This window comes from Somniosus microcephalus, chromosome 2, assembly GCF_052327205.1.
Source record: "Somniosus microcephalus isolate GS21.2 chromosome 2, FLI_Smic_1.0, whole genome shotgun sequence".
In the NCBI taxonomy this organism is placed as follows: Eukaryota; Metazoa; Chordata; class Chondrichthyes; order Squaliformes; family Somniosidae; genus Somniosus; species Somniosus microcephalus.
Window position 1 is genome coordinate 40,813,060 of NC_140988.1, and position 20,428 is coordinate 40,833,487.

Genomic DNA, 20,428 nt, shown 5'->3' on the forward strand with positions numbered 1-20,428 from the left:
TTCTTATCAACATCCTGGGGTCACCATTGACCAGAAATTTAACTGGACCAGCCACATAAATACTATGGCATCAAGAGCAGGTCAGAGGCTGGGTATTCTGCGGCGAGTGTCTCAACTCCTGACTCCCCAAAGCCTTTCTACCATCTACAAGGCACAAGTAAGGAGTGTGATGGAATACTCTCCACTTGCGTGGATGAGTGCAGCTCCAACAACACTCAAGAAGCTCGACACCATCCAAGACAAAGCAGCCCGCTTGATTGGCACCCCATCCACCACCATAAACATTCACTCCCTCCACCACCGGCGTACCGTGGCTGCAGTCTGTACCATCTACAAGATGCGCCGCAGCAATTCGCCAAGACTTCTTCAGCAGCACCTCCCAAACACGCAATCTCTTCCACCTAGAAGGACAAGGGCAGCAGGTGCGTGGTAACACCACCTCCAATTTTCCCTCCAAGTCACACACCATCCTGACTTAGAAGTATACTGCCAATCCTTCATCGCCACGGTGTCAAAATCCTGGAACTCCCTACATAACAGCACTGTGGGAGTACCTTCACCACATGGACTGCAGCGGTTCAAGAAGGTGGCTCACCACCACCTTCTCAAGGGCAATTAGGGATGGGCAATAAATGCTGGCCTTGCCCGCTGTAAGATTCGAAATTTTCAGCAATAATCACGCAAGAAAACAGGATAAAATAAGACAGTTTATTGACCAAAGTAAGCTTGCACAGAAAAACCTTTGATAAAAGGGCATACAAAATGGCCGCCGGGCCTCGTGATCAGTTTCTGGACCATTTGATTTCTGTTACTGCAAGCCAGACAGGCTTGTGGATTGAAAACAGTAAGCCCGCGAAAGCCAGTATCGGGAAACCGAAACTCAGGGAAACGGCATACATATTCAATGGATTCTAAGTACAGGACGGTTTCAGGCAAACAGGATGGGGCCCATCAAGATATGGGCGGACAATGCATGAACACTTATACCCATTTAATGTACTCGTTTAACAGCCATCAAGGGAAATCTCCAGACCGATCAATATGCGAACCGAGTCATGGTGACAATGTAAAAGACATTAAAAGACATTATCGGCCAGGAAGGCCAGTTAAGTTATCACCGGCTCCCGTTACAAGACAAAGTGCCCCTGCAGAGATTTCTGCCCGCCAAAATATTACAAAGACTGGACTATGATCTGGCGGGAGATAAGGCTGGCCCAAAAGGGTATAAATATGGATTTTGAAAAGTCCATCAGGCTGGCCTGCCCTGCCCTCTCTTCCACCTCGGTAGCTTCGGAATCGATAAAGACGCTTCAGACGGACAACTTCGGGAAAAAGACAACGTGGTCGGTGTTCAGCCAGACAAGGCTCGGCCACGACGGGAAGATGACGAGGGTGGCCCGGGTGCTGTTGTCGGGAGATCATCGACGACCCAGGCCGAAGGAGAAGACACCCTCGGGAAAAACCGACGATCCAGGTCGGATAAAAAGGACATTCCGAGCCTAGCCAGGCAAGGCCTCGACACGTGCATCCATTTCTTCAATATCACATTGGTGGCAGGGACTGTTCCATGAACCCAAATCCACAACAGACTTGGTGGATTTCAGCCATGACGAGCGCTCATCGAGGCTGTGTCCACTGCCTCATCGCCTGAGAGAGAGAGGAAAAACAAGCTGCGCCAGAAGTTTCCAAATCCACGTGACGACGGAAAGCTGTGCCAGAAAGGCTGCGAACCCCTCCTTTTGCGATTCTGATAGTGGTGAGCGTGATCCCGAGTTCCTCAAGTCGAAACTTAGTTTAGGTATTTAGGGGAGGGAGTAAGGTTAAATCGTAATGTGTTTCCCCTTTTACGACGTGCCGTGTGTTCCCCATTTCCATAGAGTCAAGTTCATAAATTTGTGCATGATTGTAGTTACTTTAATCTGTGCCTATGACATGTATTTTGTAATGCTTCAAACTGTTTAAAAATAAAAGCATCCATTTCGTGCTATTCAACCTGGTCTATTGAGTCCTTTCTCTGCACTACAGTTCTCTGCATCTAAGTCCAAGGTCGAGAACCGTAGGGGAGAGTGGGTCGAACCACTCAAGGGTAATTATTGCACAAAGCCTGGCAGGAGACCAGAACGAGCAAGAGAAACCCCCTACACCGCGACGCCCCCATCTCATAAACGAATAAAAAAAAACGGAACTGTTATATCATCAGTTCCCCTAAAAGGAGCCACAATGGAAGCGGTCAAGGCTTGGAACAACCCAGGTGAATTCTGAGGATAACTCAGCAGGACCCTCACAAAAATAACCATCACAGTTATGCAGCTTTGTCACAGAATGTACAGCACAAAAACAGGCCATTCGACCCAACTGGTCTATGCCGACTTTTATGCTCCACACGAGCCTCCTCCCACCCATCTTCATCTCACCATATCCGCTATTCCTTTCTCGCTCATGTACTTATCTAGCTTCCCCTTAAAGGCACTGGGAAAAGAAGTTTCTGCTGAATTCCATACTGGATTCATTGGTGAGTATCTTATAGTTATGACCCATAGTTTGGGTTTCCCCCAGAAGTGAAGTGGAGTTGTTTGTTTCTTGTATTTCCTTCATTCCCAATGTTCTCCCCTTCATTGCTCTCCTAAGGACACCGGTGAAACACTGATGGTGAACTATGGTACACCAGATGGAAAATTAAGAACTTGCATTTACATAGCTTTAGAGCCACCTTTGTGGAATGTAACAGATTGAAACTATGCGTCCCAGTAACTTAAAACCAACCAAGTAACAATTCTTCCAAATTTTAATATGAATTGAGATATGACTGCTCACCAACTTTGTTTACGAAAGAGGCAGAGTAATCCCAGATTCCACAGTTCAATCCAGCAGAATGGTCTCGCAGCTCATACAGAATCTCCTCCATCTCAAACGTGGCCAAGATATTTTCTATTAAGACAGTGGCTTTGATAGAACCAATTGGTAACCCCAACTGGAAACAAAGTAATACAGTGAGCTTAGTGGTGTTGCTGTACCACAGGCACAGTTTTGAGTTTTGCAGACTCCAGATTATGTATGTTTATGTATCCAGGATGAAATTAGACCATCAGGCCCATGCATACCCTATCCTTCAGCTAATTTCATGCCTCTGCACTAACCCCACTTCCTGGGAGAGGAAAAGAATTTGTGACCTACAGTCAATTCAGGAGCGCTCCGTTAAAAGTTCCTCTCCGATCCTACATTGGTGATTAGGTAAGTCCCAAGAGAGTTACAGTCCGAGCTTCACATAGAATCATAGAATGGTTACAGCTCAGAAGGAGGCCATTTGGCCCATCGAGCCCGTGTTGGCTCTCTGCAAGAGCACTTCAGCTCGTTCCACTCCCCCACCCTTTCGCTGTAGCCCTGCAAAATTTTTCCTTCAGGTGCTTATCCAATTCTCTTTTGAAAGCCATGATTGAGTCTGCCTCCACCACCCTTTCAGGCAGTGAATTCCAGACCATAACCACTCGCTGCCTAAAAAAGTTTTTCCTCATGTCACCTTTTGGTTTTCTTCTGCCAATCACCTTAAATCTGTGTCCCCGGGTTCTCAACCTTTCCGCCAATGGGAACAGTTTATCTCTATCTACCCTGTCTAGATCCCTCATGATTTTGAACACAACATTCTTGCTCCAAGGAGAACAACCCGAGCTTCTCCAGTCTATCCACATAACTTAAGTCCCTCATCCCTGGAACCATTCTTGTAAATCTTTTCTGCATCCTCTCTAAACGCCTTCACATCCTTCCTAAAGTGCGGTGCCCAGAGTTGGTAACAATACTCCAGTTAGGCCAAACCAGTGTTTTATAAAGGTTCATCATAACTTCCTTGCTTTTGTACTCTATGAGGGTGATTTTGCCAGCCCTGGGGAGGCGGGGTTGGAGGTGGGACTGTCGGGAAAATGGCAGAATCTGGGGGCGGGTACCCATCCTGCCCCCAACCCGCCTCCATGCAATCTTCCTAGGAGGCGGGTACCCGACCCGCGCTGGGTCCCGTCTCCTGGAGGCAGGATGGGGATTACAGCCACTTAACTGCCTGTTAACAGGCAGTTAAGAGGATTATTCCCATTTTTCCAGCAGAGGTGCGGGCTTCCTGATGTCGGGAAACCCCGCCAGGGTCAGCGAGGCGAGCAGTGGGTTTGCAGAGGTCGGAGGGGTCCAAAAGTGCGCTGTGGAGGTGAGTGATGGGTACAAGTGTGGAGAGGTAAGTATATGAGGTGAGTGAAAAGTGATAGAAAAAGTTTCCTTACTTTTGTTTCTTCCTGCAGGTTTCAATTGTTGGGGATGCAGAGGCTCCGGCAGCTCAATGGCAGAGATGACAGAATAGCTGCTGCATTCTCCGATGCAACAGCCATCTGCTTTCTGCTCACGAAATAGGTTTGGTGAGCCTTGAGTACAAGAACTCACCAAACAACAGAGAATGTCGGTGTTTGACAGCTTCTCAAAGCTGTCAAACGATGACAATTCATCTGACAGATGAAACGTCATACACTGACGTTCTCTGTAACCGGCTTCCCCTTAATTGGCCTGCTAAGCCCGCTGGGCGGGCTTAACAAGGTCAATCAAGGGAAAATAGCGCGGATTGGCCACAAGTCGATGGAGGCGGGGCTAAAACCCGACAAGCAGCAGTCCCGCCTCCAACACGCCCCCATTGGCAAAATCACCCCATGCCTCTATTTATGAAACCTAGGATTCCATATGCTTTTTTAACCGCTTTCTTAACCTGCCCTGCCACCTTCAATGATTTGTGTACATATACCCCCCAGGTCGCTCTGTTTCTGCACCCCCTTTAGGATTGTACCCTTTAGCTTATATTGCCTCCTCCTCGTTCTTCCTACCAAAATGTATCACTTCGCACTTTTCTGCGTTAAATTTCATCTGCCATGTCTCCACCCATTCCACCAGCCTGTTTATGTCTTCTTGAAGTCTATCACTATCCTCCTCACTGTTCACTATACTTCCAAGTTTTGTGTCATTTGCAAATTTTGAAATTGTGCCCTGTACACCCAAGTCCAAATCATTAATATACATCAAGAAAAGCAGTGGTCCTAGTATCAACCCTTGGGGAACATCACTGTATACCTAACACCACTATGGGAATACCTTCACCACGTGGACTGCAGCAGTTCAAGAAGGCAGCTCACCACCATCTTCTCAAGGGCAACTAGGGATGGGCAATAAATGCTAACCTTGCTAGCAACGCCCACATCACAGGAATGAATAAAAAAAACAGATGGCAGTAATTTAAAACAGTTTAGAATTTTATAAAGGATATGGGATACATTAAATGCTGTGTAAATTCAACTCACACAGTATCTTAACAATTCACAACTTGGATTCAATGCTACTTATCACTTGTCCTATTGTACCATACCTTCTTTTGGACCCAGACAAATATATTATTCCACAATTTGGCTTCCAAATGGCTTTCAACCTGTAATGTGACAAAATAGAAAGTATGTGAAGAAATCTGTAAACCTTGATAATATGTTCCAGGACATGTATTTAATCAACATATTTATCATTAGTTAAAACATTAAAGAGCTAAATCCCATGCTCACATGAAACACTGGTCAGAGAATCAAAGCTACAAAAGTTGTAACCATATCTCTGATCCACACACCTCTTCAAGCGGGGCTTGGGATCGCAAAATTAACCCTCATATTTGTAACATATCTAGCACCATAGCAGGCTTAATATGACATCATTTTAAAAAGAATCCCATTTTATTTTCACTGCTGTTGCTTTGTGTGACAGCAGCTCTGCATAGACATTTTTCTGTTTTCAAAATAAGACTATTTGCAAGACATTACTGGATGTCAAGACATGTTGAAATTTAATGCTTCAGGATTATCTGTCCTTTTCCAATTTATAAATGAAGATATGCTTGATTATTTGGATTCTCCTCAAATTCCATGACACTAAGCGGGCAGGTTTAGTGATTAATGATTTTTTAAAAACCTCTTGGGATGCTGACATTTTTTACTATCTTCCTGAGTGTAGAGGCCTGTGGTGACTGACCCTCTGATTTTTCTACCAGCCTTGAGATAGTCATCTCCCCTCTTTGTACCTGCCCAGATTTCAATCTGTGTTTGCCATTCTATGTTTTTTTAAGATAGATTGAAGAGTTCAATATTCAGATTATTGAAACTGAAACAGCATCCATTTAAAGATATGATGACAATGGGCCAGATTTTGCTGGAGTGGGGCATCTCACGGTGTGCCACGTTAGTTAGACTGATTCGTGCATGGTTAGGTTTTAAACATTTTTGCCCACAAAGTTGCCGAAAGTCCGAGCTGATAATGGCGCAGCGAGGGCATCTGGGACCTTGGTGAACAGCGGGACAAACCGTGTATCTCCTTAACCAATGAGATTAAGGATTGAGAAATAAACAGAGGAAGGACTGAGGAGGAGGGTGAATTGGAGTGGGTGAATTCAATGTCAAATCAGGTACAGAAAGATAAATAGAGGGAAAGAAAGGTTGGAGTAAGAGAGTGAGAAAAAAGGAGAGAAAAGAAGTAAGAAAAATGTAAAATTTAAAACTTTTTAAATCTCCTAAAACAATTCAAAACATGAAGGTATGAGACTCCACACTTATAATTGTTTACTTTCTGGACGAGAGATTGATTGACAGTCATTAACAATTATTACATCGTTAATAGGGTACTTACTGTCAAGACTTAATTTCCTGTGGCAAGTTTAATGGACAATTAATGTGCAAATGCAGCAACTTCATGAAAATCAAAGGGAGGTTAAGCGCGGGATGGCATTTTCGTGAAGCTAACAGCAGAGCGGCGCAAATCGGCCAGCAACTTGTGGCGATTCGCAATTCAGGGGTATCGCTTCCTTGCTACAAGTTGCTGGCCAATTTGCACGTTAATAAAAGCTTGCGTCGTTTGATCGCAGATATTTTTTCAGCAAAATCTGGCCCAAAGTCTGTCATTTCCAAAGATAAGATGTAAAGAAAGAACTTGCATTTATATAGAGCCTTTCATGACCTCAAAGTCCCAAAGCGCTTTCACAGCCAAGGGAAAACTTTTGAAGTGTAGTCACTGCTCTAATGTTGAGAAATGTGGTAGCCAATTTGCACACAGCAAGATCCCACAAATAACAATGACCAGATAGTCTGTTTTTGTGACGTTGGTTGAGGGATAAATATTGACCAGGACACTGGGAGAGGGCCCCGTTCTTTGAATAGTGTCATGTGATCTTCTACATCCATTTGAGAGACCAGACAGAGCCTCGATTTAACGTCCCTATGTATCTTTAAAGCACCATGTAACCCAAGAGAGGCTGGGCTGTAATGGTGCAAGACTTTTTTTTTTTTTTTAAATGGACTCATCCCCAATCTGTAGCTCAGAGCATTTGTGGTGTTTCCTTCCAACAAAAAAAATTGAAGTTAACATTAATACTGACTGTCATATGTGACAAATACCTCTCACAGTTTCATTAAAAGAAGCTTGTGGGCTCCCCAGATGAGTCAGTGTGTAAATGCACCACCCAATGTGGTACTGAGCCATCCAGATTAGGAAGGCCCGAGGTTCAATCCTTGATCTGTGCAGATATCTCATCTCAGCCACATTGGCAGTGGTGCACTACAATTGATCTCTCTTGCTCGCTATCCAGTAAAACTCCAACATCGGTGCCTTTTTGTCACTTTTTTTGGCAAAGTATAAATGGAGTATGTTGAAGGTTTGGGTAAATAATCCACCCAATGCCCAACATTTCTTTGACAAAAAAAGCAATGACATTTCATTACAAGTATTGTCTTGTAAATAGCTTGGTGGTCAGATAATGCTTACTGCTACTATTTGGGTGGGGGGAAAGGTATCCAGCAAAACAATCATAAGAAAGACTGCGATACAAGAATTAATGCTAACAGCAAAACTTTCAGTGTACCTTTGATAGATAAAAGAAAGGACCACATTCATTTTCAAACAAAATTCGCCCATTGTGGTACATCAGCAATCCAAAGTCAAACAGAGGGCCTGGGACTTCCTTTCCATTAACCTGTCGATTGTAATCAATGCTCATTTCATTTGGAATTTCAGAACAACCACAACCAACAACAAAAAATATTGCCTTAAGAAAATTACTTTCCAAACAACAAACTGATGAACAACATACCAGCATGTTGTGTTCAACCATGTTCCATGCTCTAGGTCTTAGCATTAGAATGGGGGCCTTTGAAATAGGTGGTATATCTAGATATATAATTCAACAGCATTATAAACATGTTACTATTGCCAAGTCCTGTCTTTGTGGAGTATACACTGAGAAATAGTCAAGTTTTTCCTCAATAAAAGGGTATTGAATCCTAAATATTTTGCCAAAGGACATGGCTGATGTGGTAAAACTCACATGTTAAAAAAAAAAATCTTAGCCAACAGACTGTTAAGGGCCAATATTAATCCCGGACTGTTAATATGCCGGTGGGGTAGGGGTCATACCATGTTCCCACCCCCACCATTTTAAGTTGCCCGATTTCAGGCACGGGAATGCCGCCCACACCAGAGGAGCAGAGGCCTAATTTAAATAGCAAAATCCCATCCTGATGACATCATCAGGTTGTGTAAGCTATTTTAACTGCGGGCTGACTAGGGGCTGCACAGTCTCGGGCTCACCGGCTAAAGCTGGGATACTGGCCACAGGAGGCCCAGGTACTCCTGTATACTCCAAGTATTTTTTTTACTTTTTAAAGGTTCCTTATGGGGCCAGGAGTAGCATACCTTGGGCCTTCCCCTTTGCCAAGCTACCCTCCTCCCCAGATTGCGGAATTCCACGATTCGCACCCCCAACACTTTCTTACCTTGCAGGCGACCATATCCATGGATTCCGGGCTGTCGCCAACGGTGACTTCATTCCTACTGGCTGCAGGCAGGAATCAGTGTCGGAATATGTTACTGAGGCATGGGAGTATTACTATCCTGGGCCTCATGCTCCTGGGGATCCGGTTCGGCCCCCACACTCGCGATGCCTGCCCCCAGTACAAATTGCCCTTTAATATTTGGAACACTGTAGTCATGCCTGGTATTTTAATAGGCTAGGGCCAATGTGAATTTCAATTGTCTCCTCATTATGTCTGCCTAAAAGTGATCTAAACAAAGTTTATTAAGAAATAATCCTGTTGAAGACAACAAATCTGCATTGAAAAAAAAATAACATGCATTAAAAAAATGCTGTTAGTGACAACCAATCAAAATGGCCAGATGAAAGAAGCTCTTGTTCAGTAACAGGCTGGACTCCAAGAAAATACTGCAGTTGCTCTTGGCAAATATAAACACAAGGCACAAGTACGGCAATGCAAACATCAGTTAAAAACTCGGAGACTCACATTTTGGGATTCTAAATTAAAGAAAATACCAGTCTTCTAAACAAGTGTTAAAAAGTTGTCTGTAGGTCATTGTTATTTCAAAGGGGTTACTGCCTTTATTCTTGGGAAACTAGCCTTAAAATGTCAAATCCTGTGTTTTACAATTGTAAATAAATTTGCTTAGTTGTTTAGCCTGTTGAGTCTCCAGTTGGTTTATCTATCTGAAATGAGTGTGGATGTGTAGCACAAACCCCACTTAATCTAATAGCACTTCTTAACTGGGGTAATTGAAATCCCCAGGTTCACACACCCAAGACAGTCAGAAAATGAAAACATGAAAATCTCAGGTCCGAAAGGATGCAGTTTGTTCAGTAAAGTTGTTGTCAGGCCATTGAAAGAGGAAAAAAAGCTCACAGCACCCAAAACAGGAGCAGAGTTCTTACCTGGAAACTGATTATGAACTGCCTTGTAAACATTGGAAAGTCCTCGGATTTGATTAAAGTAGGTTGGACAGTGACCATCGTCAAAATCTGTCTGTAAACATAAATCAAAATACATCAACCATTTAGACATTTTTCTTGAAGAGCAGAGAAAGAAAAGCAGAGCCTCATTTACACTGGTCATCCTTATACACAAAAATTGTGTGTATACACAACAACCCAGAAACTTGTTGGCATTACTCCAGAATTACAGTCTAGCCAATGGCTCCATAGTCTTAAATCTATATCTATCTTCTCTATATATAAAAGCGGTACTTCTGTCTGTCTGTACACTCAAAAGTTATAGAGCGTACCTACACATGTGTTACATCAAAAGAAAGCTTACGATTCCAGAACGGTCATAAGCGTATTTACTTTTTGGTCGGACAAAAATTGTGCCGACGGTATCCAAAAAACTTTCAAAATTCCGCTCATTATCCGCTCATTAGCATCGAGTGACGTGAAGGTCGACCAATCGTACAGTCGAGCGACCTGACGGTCGACCAATCGCTGCGTCGCGGGGGCGGGTTCGTCAATCGTGCAGGCGGGCCATCCTATAGTCGAGTGACAGGACGATTGACCAATCCTACACTTAAGTGACCTGACGGTTGACGTGTGTGGGCGGGCCTAATCATTCTGAACCGAGGTGAGTGGCCGCCCTCTTGATTCCAAACTCTTAATTTCTTTTTCCCGCTTTCTGCGTGTTTCTTTACAAATCTACATTTCCAGCAAAAAAAAAAGTTGCTTTTAAAACACATTGTTTTTAAAAAAAAAGTTAATTAATTTGTAAATCTTTTCTCTAACCTCATTAATTTTCCTACCTGTCACCGTTTTTGCAGGCCTGGAAGCCTCAGCCTCTCCTCGCCAGCCACGCCCGAGCTAGGCACTGCCCCTCCCGCTGGGCCCGCCCCGCGATCGCCGCCATCCTGGTAAAGGCTGGTGGCGCGGGACTGGGCCGAGCGTAGCCACCACCGCCATTTTGGTAAAGGCTGGCGGGGCGGGAGGGAGCCTAGCGGGAGGTGAGTTGCGGGGCTCGGGCTCAGCTGATCGGGCGCTCATCGGGGGTCGGCCCGCAACACATCAACCAGAGGAGCGGCGGCTCTCTCTCTCCTTCCCCGCCCCCGCGGCCCGAGAGCCCGACCCAAAGCCACCAAGTCAGCGGCTGCGGCGGTCCGTGCCGGGAGCCGCCGCGCATAAAACTTCCCCGCGGCGTCAACAACCCCGCCCCAGAGCCCGACCCAAAGCCACCAGGTGACCGACCGCGGTGGTCCGTAGCGGCCCACTCCCTCTCTCACACTCCCAGTCAGCACCACCCAGATCGCTCGCCGCCATCTTTGATCATGGCAGCACTTCAATGTGGGGAAACAACAGCGCCATATTTGATCCTGGCGGCACAACAATTTCCTCGTGACGCCATCTTTGATCATGGCGGCACTTCAATGTGGGCCCGAACCGTGCCATCTTTGATCATGGCGGCACTTCAATGTGGGGAAACAACAGTGCCATCTTTAGTCTGGGCTGCCCGGTTTCTTCCTCCTTCCCTCACTCTCTTCTTCCTCCTTCCCTCACTCTCTCCTTCCCTCTCTCCCTCCTTCCCTCCTCCTCCCCCCCAGTCGCTCTCTCTCTTCCCCCCCAGTCGCTCTCTCTCTTCCCCCCCAGTCGCTCTCTCTCTTCCCCCCCAGTCGCTCTCTCTCTTCCCCCCCAGTCGCTCTCTCTCTTCCCCCCCAGTCGCTCTCTCTCTTCCCCCCCAGTCGCTCGCACTCTTCCCCCCCAGTCGCTCGCTCTCTTCCCCCCAGTCGCTCTCTCTCTTCCCCCCCAGTCGCGCTCTCTCTTCCCCCCCAGTCGCTCTCTCTCTTCCCCCCCAGTCGCTCTCTCTCTTCCCCCCAGTCGCTCTCTCTCTTCCCCCCCAGTCGCTCTCTCTCTTCCCCCCCAGTCGCTCTCTCTCTTCCCCCCCCAGTCGCTCTCTCTCTTCCCCCCCAGTCGCTCTCTCTCTTCCCCCCCAGTCGCTCTCTCTCTTCCCCCCCAGTCGCTCTCTCTCTTCCCCCCCAGTCGCTCTCTCTCTTCCCCCCCAGTCGCTCTCTCTCTTCCCCCCCAGTCGCTCCCTCTCTTCCCCCCCAGTCGCTCTCTCTCTTCCCCCCCAGTCGCTCTCTCTCTTCCCCCCCAGTCGCTCTCTCTCTTCCCCCCCAGTCGCTCTCTCTCTTCCCCCCCAGTCGCTCTCTCTCTTCCCCCCCAGTCGCTCTCTCTCTTCCCCCCCCAGTCGCTCTCTCTCTTCCCCCCCCAGTCGCTCTCTCTCTTCCCCCCCAGTCGCTCTCTCTCTTCCCCCCCCCAGTCGCTCTCTCTCTTCCCCCCCCCCAGTCGCTCTCTCTCTTCCCCCCCAGTCGCTCTCTCTCTTCCCCCCCAGTCGCTCTCTCTCTTCCCCCCCAGTCGCTCTCTCTCTTCCCCCCCAGTCGCTCTCTCTCTTCCCCCCCAGTCGCTCTCTCTCTTCCCCCCCAGTCGCTCTCTCTCTTCCCCCCCAGTCGCTCTCTCTCTTCCCCCCCAGTCGCTCTCTCTCTTCCCCCCCAGTCGCTCTCTCTCTTCCCCCCAGTCGCTCTCTCTCTTCCCCCCCAGTCGCTCTCTCTCTTCCCCCCCAGTCGCTCTCTCTCTTCCCCCCCAGTCGCTCTCTCTCTTCCCCCCCAGTCGCTCTCTCTCTTCCCCCCCAGTCGCTCTCTCTCTTCCCCCCCAGTCGCTCTCTCTCTTCCCCCCCCAGTCGCTCTCTCTCTTCCCCCCCCAGTCGCTCTCTCTCTTCCCCCCCCCAGTCGCTCTCTCTCTTCCCCCCCCCAGTCGCTCTCTCTCTTCCCCCCCAGTCGCTCTCTCTCTTCCCCCCCCAGTCGCTCTCTCTCTTCCCCCCCCCAGTCGCTCTCTCTCTTCCCCCCCCCAGTCGCTCTCTCTCTTCCCCCCCAGTCGCTCTCTCTCTTCCCCCCCAGTCGCTCTCTCTCTTCCCCCCCCAGTCGCGCTCTCTCTCTTTTCCAACAACAACATGCCCTCAAAAAAGCCTCGGCACAGCCGGGCACTTCAGCTAGTAAATAAATAAAGCGGTTGATCTGTCTGTCTGTCTGTCCTCTATACACTCAAAAGTTATAGAGCGTACCTACACATATGTTATATCAAAAGAAAGCTTATGATTCTGGAAGTGTCATAGGTGTATTTACTTTTTGGTCAGACAAAAATTGTTCCAACAGTATACAAGAAAAGTTCAAAAAATGGCAAAATTCCGCTCGTTAGCGTTGAGTGACATGATGGTTGACCAATCGTACAGGGGATAGCGTTGAGTGACGTGATGGTTGCCAATCGGTGCATCACGGGGGGGCGGGCCATCCTACAGGGGATAGCGTTGAGTGACGTGATGGTTGACCAATCCTACAGTTGAGTGACCTGATGGTTGACCAATCGGTACGTCAAGGGGGGGCGTTTCATTGCGTGTGTGGGCGGGCCTAATCCTTCCGAGCTGAGGTCAGTGGCCGCCATCTTGATTCCTAACTATTAATTTATTTTTCCCACTTTGTGTGTTTATTTTGAAATATAGATTTCCAGCAAAAAGAAAAGTTGGTTTTAAAAGAAAAAAAAATCATTTTGCAAAGGGGACTCGGGCTTTCCCCCCCTCAGCGGTGGATGAGCTGCCTGCAGGCCTCGAAGCCTCGGCCTCTCCTCGCCAGCCACGCCCGAACTAGGCACCGCCCGTCCCGCTGGGCCCGATTCCAAACCAGCGGCCCGCGATCGCCACCATCTTGGTAAAGGCTGGCGGGGTGGGACTGAGCCAAGCGTAGCCATCGCCACCATCTTGGTAAAGGCTGGCGGGGCAGGAGACACCGAGCGCGTGAACGTCGGCGGCGGCCCGGAGCGGGTCCTGAGCTAAGGTGAGTCCTGCCGGGCTTCGCGCTACGCGGAAGGAAGAAGCACAGGAGTCTGGGAATTGTAGTTTCCTGGGCTCGGGCTCTGCGGGCCGTTGAGGTGAGTGGCGGAAAAATCACCGATCTAGCATAGCGGGAGGAGCGAGCGAGCGCCCCAAAGTGAGCAGAGCAATCCAAGAGAAACAAGTCCACTAAAACCCCACCACCCTTTCTGCGGGGCAGGGTGGGGAAAATGAGGGTTGGAATTAAACAGCGGGGCGAGCAAGTAAAAGGATACCTACACATATGTTATATCAGAAGAAAGCTGATGATCAGGGGAGTGTCATAGGGGTATTTACTTTTTGGTCAGACAAAAATTGTTCCGACAGTATACAAAAAATGTTCAAAAATCCGCTCATTAGTGGTTGACCAATCCTACCGCTCATTAGCGTTGAGTGACGTGATGGTTCACCAATCCTACAGTTCAGTGACCTGATGGTTGACCAATCAGTGCGTTACGGGCAGGACCTAATCCTCCAGCCTCCCGAAACTTCGCCGCCATTTCTTCCCCTGCTTTTCCTCAACGGCGTCGGCCCGCCGGAGCGGGACGTGAGTTGGGGTCACTCGGGCCAGACCTGAGACACAGAGCGGGCGGGGGAGCGTCAGCGGCCGGCCGTAAACCGCGCCACGGCTCCCGGCCGCTCAGCTGGGGTCCGTCTCGGCCCCAGAGCCCAGCCGGGCCTGAAGCGCTAGGCCCCGCACGGCCACGCTCAATTTTCAAAGCCCTTCCCCAGATGCCAAAAGAGGGGGCGGAGGGAGGGAGGGGCAGCACCCACCCGTTAACCGCGCGGCCCAAAAAAGCCCTGGCAACGCCGGGCCCCCCCAGCTAGTATTATAATAAATGAAAGATATTGCTACACTTACCAAAGCCCCTCAGTTTCCCATTATCCCGTTTGAAAATCATGGGGAAGGTATCAGGCACTTCCCTATGTCAATAAAGAGAGCCCTTCTGGCATTTTCCTTTATAAGAGGAAAACTGCTGGTTATGTGGAACTGTTCCTTATGTGATATCATGAATGGAGAAGGCTGTCTACGATATACTGCCTCCATTCATGATGTCACTGGTGCTAAACTTCATGATGTCACAGCAGGGGAAGATCAATATAAAATTCCTACTCCCATGTTGTGTCTAACTAGCTGTTCTAGAGTGTAAAACCCTATTCCCACCAAACTGCTGACCACCCAACTTCCCTTCCTGGCACCCATGTTAGCTGATATTGTTCCCTCTCCTCAGGTACTAACCCCCTTCCCTTCAAATCTGCTGTCATCACCCCTCTCCTCAAGATAGGTAGGGTGCTGCTTTACGACTTTTCTCTATGCTACTGTATGACTAGCAATCAGAAAACAGCTTATTGAAGGAATGACCCAGCAGTTCCCACTTTCATTTTTTCCCTGGCTAAAGTATTTTGAAAACGTTCAGCCTGAATAACCAGAAGCCTGGTTGGCAAATAATGAAACTTAATTTATGTTGAGTTTAAGTGTTGGGACTTGAACTGACCACTTCCTGATTGGAAGGTATTCGACGAACTGGGAACTGGGTCACTTGAAGATGTAGGCTGAAGTCCACTATTATAACTTATCCTTCACCAGAATATTGTATTGAAGGATTCACAAAGGGAATCAAGCTACATTGAGGGATTGTTGTAATTTACAAGTGCTATAAGCATGAGCAGGTTAATTAGGAATATCTTCATAAGTTACTATAAAGGTAGGTTACATTTCCTGAATCTGTTTATTTCTATTAAATAACTAAAATGAAAAGCATTTCTCTTCGTTCAGCAGTTTAAAAAAATATGTATATTTGCTTAACTCATTCCCTATTTCATGCCTTCTGTTGGTACCAGCGTGCTTTTCCTTGATTCAGGAGACTAGGATATTCTGGGCAGTAGAATGGCTGTTTTTAATACTGTTGATATTTTGGCCAATAAAAATTGCACTAATGTGAGGTACAATTGATCCTTTTAAGTTTCGTTCTCCTCCCCACTCCCTCTTCCCTGACACAGAGCTTTCCACTTTAGTGAAGTTTTTCATCTGGTTGAAAACTAATGATACTCTCATATTGAGCACAGTTAAGTTTAACATATCAGATTTTTGAAGGGGGCAAGGTAGAATTGGTAGAACGAGGCTGCCCAAACATGAATCCTTCTTCTTATAAAGGATACTGTTTATTCACGTAGAAAAGTGAATTTTCCCAAAACAACTCACCCAAGATCAGGCAATGTGATGTGCACCAACCCTACTGTGCTGCTTTCTCATCCTTTATGGTAACACAACTAACAGTAGGAGATCTTACCTGAATGCCCTGTGCTGTAGAACACAAGGCCCTGATGAAATGTTCAGTGTTGGCTGGAGACACATCCCCAAGATCTACATGCCTGTTCTGTAATCTCCGAGGCACTGGCGGAACTCTCCAGGATTGATCCTCTCGGATGTGTGAGGTATGGGGCAAAAACTTAGGAAGTCCACCATGACGATCCAAGTCCAGCTTTGTAACGATTCTCAGCCGTAAAATCTGCAAGATGCAATGTGCTCAATTAACACAAATTAATTTAATGTCCCAAACTCCTCCATCACCATCCCTGGGTATGTCCTGTCCCACCGGCAGGACAGACCCACCAAGGGTGGTGGCACAGGGGTATACAGTCGGGAAGGAGTGGCCCTGGGAGTTCTCAACATTGACTCCGGACCCCATGAAGTCTCATGGCCTCAGGTCAAGCATGGGCAAGGAAACCTCCTGCTAATTACCACCTACCGCCCTTCCCTCAGCTGATGAATCAGTACTCCTCCATGTTGAACATCACTTGGAAGAAACACTGAGAGAAGCAAGGGCACAGAATGTACTTTGGGTGGGGGACCTCAATGTCCATCACCAAGAGTGGCTCGGTAGCACCACTACTGACTGAATTGGCCGAGTCCTGAAGGACATAACTGCCAGTCTGGGCCTGCGACAGGTGGTGAGAGAACCAACACGAGGGAAAAACCTACTTGACGTTGTCCTCACCAATCTACCTGTCGCAGATGCATCTGTCCACGACAGCATTGGTAGCAGTGACCACCACACAATTGTGGAGACTAAGTCCCGTCTTCACACTGAGGACACCCTCCATCATGTTCTGTGGCACTACCACTGTGTTAAATGGGATAGATTCAGAACAGATGTAGCAGCTCAAAACTGGACATCTATGAGGAACTGTGGGCCATCAGCAGCAGCAGAATTGTATTCCACCACAATCTGTAACCTCATGGACCGGCATATCCCTCACTCTACCATTACCATCAAGCCAGGGGACCAACCCTGGTTCAATAAGGAGTGTAGAAGAGCATGCCAGGAGCAGCACCAGGCGTACCTAAAAATGAAGTGCCAACTTGGGGAAGCTGCAACACAGGACTATATGCGTGCTAAAAAGCGGAAGCAGCATGCTATAGACACAGAGAATTAAGCAATCCCACAATCAACTGATTAGATCAAAGCTCTGCAGTCCTGCCACATCCAGTCGTGAATGGTGGTGGTGTGGCGGAGCCACCAAAGGACTCAGATCGTTTGTATATAATTCCTTTAACAACATGTTAGCTACAGTCTAAGTCTGTATCTTTATTTATGCTGTTTAACTGTACAGAGTGTGGTTACTTTAACAGCGCGGCTAAAACGTGATGACGTCACGCCGTTCATCACGTGATCCCCCACTGGCGGGAAAACGTGATGACGTCAGCCACGGGACTGCAGGGGCAGTCCTCGTGGAGCCTCCAGAGAGAGCAGACCTACATTCGATGTTATCCTGCAGTTTCTTGTTAAAGCCTGTTTGTTTCATTAAAGTTCGTTTTATTTGATCGCCTGAGTAGAACTCAGTCTTTTAGTTAGGAACCCACATTCCTACATTGATGACCCCGACTTTCGTGAACAGTTTTCGCGGAAGATCTTCAGCATGGACACGAACGCCGTGACTCTGAAACTGCCACAGTTCTGGGAGCAACAACCAGCCGCGTGGTTTATCCAGGCTGAAGCTCAGTTCGCCATCCGGAACATCGTCGCAGATCAGACCCGTTATTACTACGTGGTCTCCGCCCTCGATAGCGCCACTGCCTCGCGAATCGTCAGCCTCCTCGGTAGTCCTCCTGACAGCAAGTATGATACGTTAAAGGCACGGTTGCTACAGGTCTTCGGGCTCTCGAAGTCAGAATGCGCTCGCCGGCTCCTCGCTATGCCCGGTCTCGGGGACTCCAAACCGCCCGAGCTCATGAGCCAAATGCTCACACTCTTAGGTGCCGAACCGGAATGCTTCCTCTTCCGGGAGCTATTCCTCTGCCAACTGCCGGAGCAGGTGCAGGCTGCCCTAGCCAGATCCGAGAGTACAGACTGCGCCGAGCTTGCTGCCGAAGCAGATAAGATTTTCACAGTAACCCAGCAGTGCTGCGCGGCCACGAGGCGCCCATCCCCCACAGACGCGGCTCCAGCTCCTCTTGCAGCGGGCTGGTGCTCCTACCACACCCGTTTTGGCGCGAAAGCACGATGCTGCCGCTCTCCCTGCAGTTTTTCGCCCCCAAAAAAAACAAAGCTCCTGCAGCGTTCCTGACGAAGGAGGACCGGGTCTAACGGGCGCTCCGCGGCTGCGATGGCCATCGGATCTACAGGGAAACTTCTTCACATCACCGATTCCCTATCGGGTCGACGTTTCCTTTGTGACACCGGGGCGCAGTGTAGCATCGTACCTGCGTCGAATCTCGATATGCAAGCTGGGAACCACGGTTTTTCCCTCGTGGCGGCTAATGGAGCAGCCATTTGAACTTTCCGAAAGCGGCAGGTCCAAGTCTGTTTCGGTGGTCAGCGCTTCCATTGGGAATTCGTCATGGCCACAGTCTCGCAGGCCATCCTAGGGGCGGATTTTCTGTGTGCCAATGGCCTGCTCGTCAATGTCCGGCACCGCCGGTCGATCAACGCGGCCACCTTCCACTCGATTCCGTGCCACCACGGTACCACCGTGGCGCGCTCTATCGCCTGCATGTTCCCTTCCCCAGATGACTTCACTCGACTCCTCGGAGAGTTTCCGGAACTGACAAGGCCCACTTTCTCCTCCTCGGTCACGAAGCATGGTGTTGCACATCATATCACCACTACTGGCTCCCCGGTTTATGCACGGGCTAGAAGGCTCGAACCCGGCAAGCTCGCGGCTGCGAAAGCGGAGTTCGACACGATGGAGCGGTTGGGGATTATTCGCCGGTCGAACAGTCCCTGGTCTTCGCCTCTCCACATTGTTCCGAAACCGGGCGGCGGCTGGCGGCCATGCGGTGACTACCGACGCCTGAACGACGCCATTACTCCTGATCGGTACCCGATCCCGCATATTCAGGATTTCTCGGCCCATTTGGCGGGAAATTCTATCTTTTCTAAAGTCGACCTCGTCCGGGGGTATCACCAGGTTCCCGTGCACCCGCAAAATGTCCTGAAAACCGCAGTCATTACCCCTTTTGGCCTTTTTGAGTTCCTGCGGATGCCGTTTGGCTTGAAGAACGCGGCACAGGATTTCCAGCTCTTAATGGACTCCGTGCTCCGAGACCTAAACTTCATCTTCATCTACCTTTACGACATTCTCATCGCCAGCGCTAGCAAGGAAGAGCACATCTGCCATTTGTGTACCCTCTTTACACGCCTCAGCCAGCACGGTTTGATCATCAACCCGGCCAAGTGCCAGTTCGGCCTACAGCGGATCGATTTCTTGGGACACCGCATAACATCAGACGGCGCCATCCCCTTACTGACGAAGGTGGAAGCTGTTACCTCTTTCCCGCGCCTGCCAACCATCAAGGCCCTGCAAGAGTTCCTGGGGATGGTCAATTTCTATCATCGATTCGTCCCTAAGACGGCTCAGCTAATGCAGCCTTTGTACGGGGCCCTCAAGGGCAAGTCCGGTAAGGATCTAATCAGCTGGACGGCCAAGATGAACCAGGCGTTCGTCAACACCAAGAGCGCTTTGGCCAACGCAACCATGCTGGCGCACCCACTTCAAGGTGCCACCATAGCCCTTACCACAGACGCGCCAGTCTACGCCATCGGCGCAGTGCAGGAGCAGTGGGTGAACGGCACGTGGCAACCGCTGACGTTTTTCAGCCGTCAACTACGGAAAAAAGAAAGAAAATACAGCACTTTCGATCGAGAGTTGCTGGCCCTTTTTCTGGCCATTCGCCATTTCCGGTTCTTATTAGAAGGACGTCCCTTCACGGCTTTTGTCGACCACAAGCATCTGACGTTCGCCATGGCCAAGACCGCCGAACCGTGGTCCGCTCGTCAACAACGTCACCTGACGTTTATTTCTGAATTTACCACGGACATTCAACATGTGTCTGGTAAAGACAACCTGGTGGCGGATTGCCTCTCCCGCGCGACGGTCCATGCGGTTCACCTGGGGATTGACTATGCCCTCATGGCTGCGGATCAGGCCTCGGATCCAGAGGTCCAATCATACAGAACCGTCCGCTCTAGTTTCCAAGCGACCGACGTCAGTTTCCAGGCCGCAGGCACCACGCTCCTTTGCGACGTCTCCATGGGCGTTCCACAACCTATCGTGCCAGTCACATGGCGCCGGAAGGTGTTTGACGCCATACACAGGTTGTCGCACCCTGGTATGAAGGCTTCACAACGGCTAATGTCGGCGAAGTTCGTCTGGAAGGGTATGCACCTCGAAGTCCGTGACTGGGCCAACAC

At 48.8% G+C, this 20,428-nt stretch overlaps 1 protein-coding gene across 2 annotated transcripts in view; it reads right to left on the bottom strand.

The window, feature by feature from the left end:
* Positions 1-20,428, bottom strand: part of ugl (ureidoglycolate lyase) — a 74,841-nt gene that overhangs the window by 22,841 nt on the left and 31,572 nt on the right. The window contains exons 4-9 of one of the 2 annotated variants that reach the window (XM_086008581.1): positions 16,025-16,243; positions 9,770-9,860; positions 8,141-8,217; positions 7,913-8,023; positions 5,387-5,446; positions 2,815-2,971 (exon numbers count right to left, since the gene is read on the bottom strand). In XM_086008581.1, coding sequence (XP_085864707.1) covers positions 2,815-2,971; positions 5,387-5,446; positions 7,913-8,023; positions 8,141-8,217; positions 9,770-9,860; positions 16,025-16,243 — 715 coding nt within the window. The remainder of the gene's footprint in view (positions 1-2,814; positions 2,972-5,386; positions 5,447-7,912; positions 8,024-8,140; positions 8,218-9,769; positions 9,861-16,024; positions 16,244-20,428) is intronic. The other variant, XM_086008590.1, reaches the window with a different exon arrangement.